Raw genomic sequence first — 11065 nt, 5'->3', positions numbered from 1 at the left:
TACTAACTTTGCACACTTTCTCATATCCAAGGTCTTCCACCATCTTTAATGCATTGTGACCACCAGTCAAGCTGTGCTGCAAGCTCACTGAACGCCTGTACGAATCAATTCGTCCACTCGTTGGCGATTTGTGTTAGTTGTTGCAGTTGATGGTCTCCTACTAAAGGGTTGTCTTCAGTGTTGGTTTCCTCTTCTTTAAACTTCTTCCATCTATGCATATTGCTTTCATCTATGGTGTCATCTCCATGGAGCTGTAGCTCCGTTGCTCTTTTGTCAAGAAATCAATGTTAGTAAGTCGTTTCTGTTTGGAACCCATTATTTGCCTGCAATTAAAACTGGAAGAAAAGTTACTAAAGAGGAAGAGTTACTCTACCAACATGTGCCATTTGAACAACCTGTATCAGTTAATAAAAATAAGTTAGGCTCACATTTACGTTACATTTCGAGGCAACTGTGTGTGTGTGTGTGTGTGTGTGTGTGTGTGTGTGTGTGTACAAAACCAAACGAGCAAAAAAAGATGAAAAAAAATCATAAAAGAATTGAAATTAGTTCTCTGTCTACGAGAACTGCATGTTTGTCGCACAACTGGTTATAAGCACACGTAAATAACTACATCAGCTTGGGTGAACAGTGAAAAGGATGAGATGGCGGACAGAATCAGAGGAAACGGAGGCGTGCATTCAAGTCACCAGGAATAGAAATTTCCATGTTGAGGATAAACCTAAAGAAAAATCTCCGTGTACATTCTAAACGTCCCTTTCTAAGTGAATATTTTCAGCTTATAGTAGAATAAATTTACTTAATCTGAAATCTCTTACTAGTGTAATTAGGAGAGATGCAAGTCAGTCGATAACGTCGAAACAGTGGTCAATTTCTTGAAGGATGGTTCGCTGGTGACATAAAGACCAAAGATACTTTGCCCCACGGAGTAACTGTAGGATCTTTCGAAATACTGCAAGCTCTTCTTCTGGTGATGATTAAAGCTATTGCAATGTTGGAAGCTCTTCGGTATTATTCACAAGTGTGTGAGGGTCACAAGCTTTTTCCCCCTTAGCCTGTACATTTCTCCTGAATGAAGTAGCAATGACTGAATTAGCCTTCGCCTACAGAAGGATTCCATTTGTGGTCTTTTGTCAACCACAACGACCTTGAACTGGTTTCAGCTGCCAAGGCAACCTCCTTGGTGGTTTTCTTCGTTTTTTGGGGGGGTTCCAAATCGATCTGTTGCAGGAAATAGATGTTTTCACTGTTCTGTTCCTTTGAATGAGGTTTAATATGAGCTGTTGGTAGTTCTTTTTCTGACAGTTCTTCACTCGGAATTTTTAGCGTGCAGTCGTCCATTTTTTATTGACTGGAAAAACAGAATGCAGCTTTAAACACCATGGTTGTTGGGCCAAGAACATTAATTTTTCTTTGACTTTGTGTGTTGCGAGAGGAATGATGGAGAGAGGCCTAATTTATGAGGAACATAACTGAAGGGAAATATTTTTGATCGTTCCTAGATGGAACATGTACTGTGAGATGAAGATGAATTCCAATTACTGAAATGCGAACTGCAGACTATCAGTACTCGTGAAATAGTCACGAGTACTATATGATTGCTGGATATTTACATAGAACTGTGAAATGCATAATTTCATTTGAAATTATGTTTTATTCCGAACTGTTTTTTTCTTGAGATACAGTAAAATTCATGCAGGTAGTACTGAATGTATAGTTTTAACAGAGAACATCTTTGAAATCAATATTCTTTATATAACATTTACTTTTTCTAACTTGAGAGTAGTAATCTTTTATTTTATCTTTACGCCAATAAGTGAACTAGTTTATTTCTCTTTGACATGACATTGTGACTGTTTTATTAAAATTATTTAAAAATTGTTGAAAAAAGTATCAAATGCTCTAAACAATCTTTAATTATGAAGTGAAATCACTGTACGACATCTTTCATTTCATATCAAAGTGTAGTTTATTTGGCCTTGGCCCGTCCAATATACATGTACATGTTTATAATCACTTTATTTAAATATTTAATTCATAGTGTCATGTTTTAACGAATAATAAAAATATTTTATCTGTAATTTATATCTATAATATTATGTCTTCGATTTCGTTCTATAGTTATAGAGTATTAGTAACCTTTTTGGAGTTAAAACTTGCCATCTTACGTTTAGCAAACGGCAATTTCTTGCACAAAGGCTCATGCGTTAAATCATTCGGTGTTATTTTATTATTTTAATTTTAAATTTTGCCCTACAAAAATATATACCGTATTTACTTGTGTATAAGTTTCACTATATTACATTCGATCTTAGCTGAAAAGAAACTGTAGTGCGAGGCAAAGCTAAAACTACAAAGGGAAAAAATTTTCAATAGGAACACGGTGAAGCTGTCATACGCAGCATAACATAACCTAAAATATTATATTCATAAACTTAACAATAAGAGGCTGAACCGAGAAGCTAACAACACCAGCGAAAAGATGCAAATTAACATATGCCCATAGATAATAATAACAATAGTAATGGAGATGATTATCATGCCAGTTCATATAATTGCAATATAAGCAATAATATTGACAATAGTAAGAATAGTATAAATAACGATGATAATGTTGAGAATTTTGATAAAGACATTGGGAACAACAATAATAGTGACAACGAAAGCAATAATAATAATAATAATAATAATAATTGCAGAACCATTAAGATAAATAGAAACATAAGAAAAGTTTGTAATGATGAATTCAAAAACAGCATAGTAAGGAAATGCAATTGTTGAAAGAAAGCCGCATGTCCTCTAGGAAATGAGTACCTCCGCAATAACATTGTATACAGATGCACGGTCGGGATTAGAGCAAAGGTCTTTGCATATATAGATGCAACAAATGATTACTTTAAAAAATCATTGGCGTAATCACGTTGCATCACTTCGTAACATCGTCAACAGTACAGCTCGTCCTTGACCAATCTGATTTGGAATCTTAGAAAAAGAGGATAAATTATAATATATCCTGGTCGGTGGTTAGAAATGCATACCAATACAATGCATATTCCAAATTATGCAATTATTGCTCGGAGGAGACACATGTGGAAAGATGAACTTATTATCAGACACTCTGAACTCGTCGCAAAATATAACCATTGGATCAAATATTTCTTTAAGGAATTTGGAGAAAAAAAAATGCTTATTAAACATTCTATTCATTTGTTTATTTAATTATATATATGTATACATTTTTGTTGTGCAATATTCCACCAACTAGTGTGAATATACCTATATATCGGTATTCATGTAGAGTAAAAGTATGTAATGCTTTTATTTGCTTTTAGTTAATTATATGTGCATATGATTTTGGCCGTGCAATATCCCACCAATTGATGCATGCATACATATATCAGTATTTCTGTAGCAGAACGAATATCTAATATATTTAAAACTATGCATGTCCCCTAGGTAACTAATGCAAGACCCGAAATGTCGTGTACAAGTGCACCGTAAATACTAGAGGAGGTCCCTACGTATATATCGGTGCATTGGACGACATTTTCAAAAATAGATACAGAAACCGCATCGCCAGCTTCCTAAAAATCTTTAAACGACACGCAACATCATTGGCCGATTTCATTTGGTGACTCAAGGAAGAGAAAGTAAAATATAGCCTAATCTGGTCAATAACTAGATGCATGAGTCCTTACAACACATTATCCCGGAAATGCCAGCTATATTCCGAGGAATCGCTGTCAATATTGTTGACAAAGAGCGAATTATAAATAGATTTGTAGTAACGCCGTGCGCATGCGTGGAATCTCTTTCTCGGTCGGCCGACCATGAGCATGGACGTGTCAAGCAGTGTCTCCAACATTCCAACTCTGGAGACAGTCTCTACGTGTTTAGCTGTCTCTCTCCATCTTTCGGACTTACGCTCGACAGCTCGCTTACATCTACATACCAAACGTCCAAACAACAATGCTCACACACACAGAAGCTGTAACAACAAGAGCTAAAGATTTATGTATTTACCACCTGAATAAAGTGTTGTTTAAGTTGATAGTCTGGAGTTCAGCGTTCCGTTTAATTTCTAATTTTATATAGGAAAGTCAGGTATACATCTAATGATGTATAACCAACTTTCCTATACTGGTGACCCCCGACGTGATTCGAACACGTAGCCCGCTGAGCTGCAATAACCCACTTTCTATAAAGTGGTGACCCCGACGAAGAAACAAACGCAGCATGGACTCTGGGCTACCAACTTATAACTGGTGAACCCGACTAAAGAACAAATGCGGCCATGGAGACTGAACTACTAACCAGCATCATCGTCATGACCAACACGATTCTACGATTACTACGCCACCAACACCTCCAACCATAGTCAACACGACTTACTACGTATTACCAACATCAACAAGCGCGCTTTCTATCTCGCCTCTGTTAGAGTGGATTTTTCCACTCACGATAAACAGACAAGAATTACAGCCTGCGACTTTCCAATTGTGTACTCAAAGAACTTGGTATAAAACTCTCACGTGTACTGACTTTCTAACTGCTGTGATATCTCACATACATATAGACGGCCTGTTTTTTTATTATGTTCTTATATGTCGCATTCACACTCTCACATACACATACATCTTTTATGCCACACTAAATAACTCTTGTTATTCATTTCATACGGTTGTCTTTTCTATCGTCTCATTACTGGTATTTACGAAATCTATGTTACCGTAGTATAACATAATTACTTGTATATCATCTTTGATATATATTTTGGTGTTCGACCGTGTGACACGTTTAAATAAAAGGAGTCCTCTGTTTTTCCATTCGTCACCATTTCTCCTTTTTGAGTTCGCACGGTCGTTTTTTCATCTTGGGTTAAGAAAATTGTCTTCGAGGTTTTCGCTAATGGTTCGTACAGAGATTTGTCTGTCGACTGTCTGTAAAAGCGCACCTCTTCAAACCATTCATCAACGAACAGCCTTTTCGCCACCAGCTTCGTTCAACCAAGATTACTACCGTGACGACAACAATTACTACTACCAACTACAAGCATTCCCCCCGAGGTCGCCAAGTTTCAACAGATCATTACCACTGTCAACATCATTACCACCACACATACAGAACACAGCTATATTACAGTTCCTGCGCCGACGTCTTCACCATCAATGTACTGTCTACCACAATGTCGTGCGCCAACAACCCCACCACCAGGGACACACCAATCAACTTGTGTAACTTTTATACGAACTGGATTTTTTGTCTCTACAGACACTTTTACTATGTTCTGTGTTTTTTTTTTCTCACACACACACTTGTGCACTCATACATTTTCTTTCCTTTCAGTAAAAACAAACACTCAGACTTTCACATTCCGTGATGCCAGTTCCTGGACAGTAGTCATCACGATTTGTTTTCTCATTGTCTCATTTGTTTTTTACTAGGTGGCATTTACTGCCCATATTGCATGTTTTTCTTTCATTCCTTCACTTTGTACATTGCATGCATGTATCACACGAGTGTACATTTCATTTTTAAAATTTTTCTTTGTGTGTGTTTTGTGCTACATCCTGTGGGTGGTTTTCAGTGGCCATCCTGCCTCAGGCGTTCTAACAGATTACATATTATCGTGCGTTTTCGCACTGGCAAGGGAGCCCTGTAGTAACGCCGTGCGCATGCGTAGTCTCACGCATGCGTGGAATTAAACAAGCAAGCTTTCCCGCTTAATTCTATCTCTTTCTCGGTCGGCCGACCATGAGCATGGACGTGTCAAGCAGTGTCTCCAACATTCCAACTCTGGAGACAGTCTCTTTACGTGTTTAGCTGTCTCTCTCCATCTTTCGGACTTACACTCGACAGCTCGCTTACATCTACATACCAACGTCCTAACAACTATGCTCACACACACAGAAGATGTATATATTTACCACCTGAATAAATGTTGTTTAAGTTGATAGTCCGGAGTTCAGCGTTCCTTTATATATCTATAATTTTATATAGGAAAGTCAGGTATACATCTAATGATGTATAACCAACTTTCCTATAGATTTACTGAACAACTACCCAGATGCATGCATATAGCTAAACACCTGTTTACACAGTACAACGCAACTGCATCTAACCGATACAACCCATAAACCCGACAACTCGGTTTAACCGCCTCACTCAATTGGAAACGCCATGAACTGCAACCATGGAACATATACTAAGGAAGGACCAGATGAGAACGCTACATGTATTTCGGTACATTTGCAAAGGACACTTGCAGAACGCAACAGTAAGTAACTAGGGTATAGCCTTTTCAAAAAACGTAATAGACTGATTAACTAAAGAGACAAATATTTGCTTTATTATGTTCATTATGCTCGGACACAGTTATATTTATATATGTTCATGCATGATACCTTGGAACGCAACCGTGAGTCACTAAAGTATGCAGAGTAAAAGGTATTGGAGCATAGCCTTTATACTAACGTGAGTGGCAAAAATATGCCTTTCTACATCTTTACACCTGTGTGCAGATATGTAACCTTACAATGTAGCTGTATATCAATAATCCTTTCTACTAGAAGCACAAGTCCTCAAATTTGGGGGAAGGGATTAAGTCGATTACATCGACCCCAGTGTGTAACTGGTGCTTATTTAATCCACCCCGAAAGGATGAAAGTCAAAGTCAAAGTCGACCTCGGCAGAATTTGAACTCAGAACGTATTTGTAAACGATCGAGTGACCGCATAAAAGTTCACTCGTATAGCACGAGGTCAACTCTGATTGTACATACCTTTGATTAACGATCATCTCGCATTTGGCGGAGTTGTGAAATAACTAGCTCTCGAACTCTCAAAACTTATGGGAAAGGTAGTGGGGAAACTTTTTGAAAAAGGTTTTTTTCTCAGTCGTTATTCCCGTAGTATTCCCAAACACCTTGGCTGCTATTTCTAGCAAGTCGAGCGAACTGTAAGAAATAGTAGCCGCTTTGTCTCACAACTTTATTGGATTCAAGTCCCAGTTGAAATTATGTATAAGCACTAGCGTTAAATTAAATATTGTATCTTTATCTTTTTCGGTCGCTACACTTTTATTCTTTTCTAAACTAGGCACAAGGCCCGAAATTCTTGGGGAATGAGACAGTCGATTAGATCGATCTCAGTACGCAACTGGTACTTAATTTGTCAACTCCGAAAGGAAGAAAGGAAAAGTCGACATCAGCAGAATTTGAACTCAGAACATAAAGACAGACGAAATGCCGCTAAGCATTTTGCCCGGCGTGCTATCGTTTCTGCCAGCTTGCTGCCTTTCGTTACATTTTTATTAGCTAATAAATGATAACTTCTAAAATGTGTTCATTTGATCTTTTTTTCATTTACGTACTTTTAATAAATTGTACGAAACTTGAGCTATTATGAGAGCCTCTACATATTTAACCGATCTACGAGAAATAGCTGACAATTTTCATTTATCTTGTATACTTCCGAGTCAAAAAAATGACGCATTGGATGATGTAGTCTCACATACCCCTAAAATACGGAATAATCATGGGCAATTAAATATAGCTGAGCTGTGGCTCTGTAACAATAAAAAAGTACGAAACTACAAATATTGGTTGTCAGTCCATTACTGCACGGTTTCCTAGCAATTGCAACACAGCTCGTTCAATGGTTTTCGTAAATACTGTTGTGTACCTACCAGTTTAATTTAGTGTTCTAAAAATTGCGCGTGTATTCACGTTAAAATCCTTTTTATCACAATCATTTTTTAAAAATTGATATATTTTAACAGTAAAAGCACAGATGTCGGCTGGAGATCTTGTAAATAGTCTCGGTAAGCTTGAAAGTAAGCTGAAACAAGTAAAATTTCCAAATTATCGAAGAGCAGACTTCCTTTCAGGAACTTTGGATATCTACCTTGCTGTATACGGTTATGTGTTTTCATCGTTTAATTGTGAATTTAGTAAAGCTATTGCTGAAAGAGGTTTGGAACTTTATGGTAAAACTAACAAACACTTCGTCGACAATCTCTATCGCATAGTGCGAGATGTTTTGTGTTATAAACCTCCCATTACAAAAAATATGTTCTTGATTGATAGAGCCTTTATTGAGATGAAAATGATAATGTGTACACATATTTTGGATTTAGTTCTACAAAAATGTAAAGAGTTCTCGACTGTGACTCGTAGAAGTAGTCGCTGCAAAACACGAATTTTAGCCAACAAATCTAATACAAACGAAGGACCTCGCCTGAGAAATAGTATAAACACCGCTAATGAAGAACCTACTAACCCTGTTAAAGTGTCAAATTCTTCTGCGTCTACTCTATATCGTCTTGATAACAATACACACTTTTATAATCAACAAAATGCCACCAGATCTCACTTACATAAACCTGAACACAATCCAGAAGACACCCAAACTGAAAAAACGGATAAGACCGATTATTCCATTAAACCGCATCTTGGGAAAAAATTGTTCCATGCTTGTTCTGCTTTAGGGATTCCAAAGAACTATCAAATTACTCAGTTTGCATTGCCTCCAAATTCAAAAAGTCGTGTAATTCTTGAAAAACAGAAATCAAACATTGAGAAAATCCCAGTCAGAGTTGAAATAGGACCCTTTCCAAAGAAAGAAAAAACCCAAGAACTTTTTATAACCCAGAATGAAAACTCAAATCATCCATCAAACTGTGTTGAGAAACAGGATGATCACATTTCAAACACTATTCCTAAAGTAGTAAGATGTCCACTAACTAGCACCCTCCAAAATGCTGAAAAGATTTCAAATTCTTCAAAAGAGATTAATCATGATCCCATGATGGAAAACATCTCAGAAACTTTAGTCAAATCTGCAAAGATTCTCCTGGATTTACAACAGAAAAATCTAGAAGGAATGATATCAAATTCTTCTAAAATGTTTGTAGGCAAAGAAAATTCTCCAGTATTATCATCATTAGACACGGAAATCACTCCTGTTGAGCCTCAACAGAATGCAAAAGAAAATTTCACGAAGAACCAAACTTGTTTTCATCCCTCTTCTGTTGAGCTGGGTATTACCTGTAAAAAAGAATTGGATTATTGCCTTGCCAAAATGAATTTGATGGAATGTGCTATTAAGTCCTTAGAATCTAAATTAGAAAATCTGTGATAAACTCCAATTTGATATATTTTTAATTAACAACTATATTGTAATGAAAATATAAGCATTAATACTATGAATTGCAATTATAAATATGTAAATCATTTGTGTATATATAAAGGTATATGTGTGTGTGTGCAGCAGCTTTTAATATGTATGATTTTATATGCTATTCAATATTAATGCATTTATAATAATCAGTTTTATTAAGTTATTATTATTCCTTTTTCAAATTTCATGTATATTAAATTACAATCTTATTACATTCATTAAAAAAAAATAATTACTACATGAAGGATACCTAGCATTGTCCAGGAAATAAAATGCATAGCTGGTGGCTATGTATTTCTTGAATGAAAATAACGGTAATTCTGCCTAGATTTATTACTTCAAATACAATGCTTATTTTATTTGTAAGGTATATATGTGTGTTGTGCAGCAGGTTTTTCGTGTCTTTGCATATCCTCAGTAGTCGCAGCTCATGTCTCACTACATGGCAGTGAGACATGGGCTGTAACTTCTGAGGATATGTGAAAACTTGAAAGAAATGAAACCAGTATGCTAGGCTGGATGGGTAATGTCAGCATGCATATATGACAGGGTGTAAGTGATTTGAGAGAAAAACTGGGTATATGTAGCATCAGATGTAGTGTGCAAGAGACAAGACTGTGCTGGTATGGCTATGTAATATTTATGAATGAAGACAGTTGCATCAAGAGGTGCCAATCTCTAATTGTAGAGGGAATGTAGAAGGGGTAGATCCAGGAAGACTTGCAACAAAATGGTGAGAAAGGATCTACAAATGTTGGGATACACAGAGAGGATGTCGGGACTGCGATTCTTGTCAGTTTGCTATGCTTGAAAAGATATGTCAAGATAAATAAAAGTATGGTTGCCCTTGCATACCTAACCTTGTGGGCTTGTAAGTGCTGGTGCCACATAAAAAGCTATTTTATTATATTCAATGCATTCACTGTGTATTTATTAATAATGAGATATTTGTGGTTTTGGAGTGTTAGCTCCTATTTCTAGCAATTGGTATTCTGATACCCTACTTTATTTATTTGTATATTTTACCTATATATGTTAAACTTGCTGGCAATTCTATTATTATTATTATTAATGGTAATAATACTTTATTTAATTTTATATATATATATATGTATACTAGCAGAGATACTGTTTTTTGAATGAGGATGCGCGTGTGTTGAGATGTTCCTTAATGCGAGTACGCAAAGTTCGAGTTGTGCTGCCTATATAAAACACCTTACATTTGTTGCATTCTATTCAGTATACTACATGTGTCTGCTGGCGCATACCTGTATCACGGATAGGACAGTTAGTTAATGAGCATTGATTGTTGTCTCTAGATAGCTTTTTATTCAGGTATCCGTGCAGAGAGGGGCCGGAGTGTGCTAATTGTATGTCCAGTCCTTCGTTGTGTATGGCTCTACAAATTGCTGTGGTTATGCTTTCATTGAAATGTGGTAATTTCATGAAGCAGGTGTTAGAGAAGGTGCTTTTTGTTTCAGTAAGTTTCTAAAATAATGAAGAATTTAATAAAATAAGTTTTTAATTATTAAGCTGGAGTTCAGAACATTAATTAACATGCAATTTTAATGGAAGGTTTTAATTGAGATACATAAAAAAAGAAGCCTGTATCATAGAACTGGGGTTGTTGCAGGCAGGGTGGTATCAAAAGGGTTAACTTGAAAGAATGCTCTGATACCTCATCACACCATCACTTTTTTTCCAGCTGGGGTAGCTATGTATCTCCTCTACAAGACACCTATACCTGTTCCTTTATCATACTTTAACCTCTCATAAAGCCACTTCCTTCAATACACCCCCACTCAGTTGAGAATCTTGTTTTGCAAGCTACTTGGTGTCCTCACTAGATTCCACACAAAAAAAGCACCTAATGCATTCTAAAGTGA

At 36.4% G+C, this 11065-nt stretch overlaps 1 protein-coding gene across 1 annotated transcript; it reads left to right on the top strand.

Moving 5' to 3' along the window:
- Nucleotides 1–7598: 7598 nt before the first annotated feature.
- Nucleotides 7599–10088, top strand: LOC106876223 (uncharacterized). The gene has a single exon (XM_014924697.3). The coding sequence runs from the start codon at nt 7791–7793 to the stop codon at nt 9135–9137; it is 1347 nt and encodes a 448-aa protein (XP_014780183.1). The 5' UTR covers nt 7599–7790; the 3' UTR covers nt 9138–10088.
- The last annotated feature ends 977 nt before the right edge of the window (nt 10089–11065 follow it).

Source organism: Octopus bimaculoides, chromosome 5, assembly GCF_046866305.1.
Source record: "Octopus bimaculoides isolate indiv1 chromosome 5, ASM4686630v1, whole genome shotgun sequence".
Classification (NCBI taxonomy): Eukaryota; Metazoa; Mollusca; class Cephalopoda; order Octopoda; family Octopodidae; genus Octopus; species Octopus bimaculoides.
The sequence above is the reverse complement of the archived record's forward strand: the minus strand, read 5'-3'. Positions and strand labels throughout refer to the sequence as shown.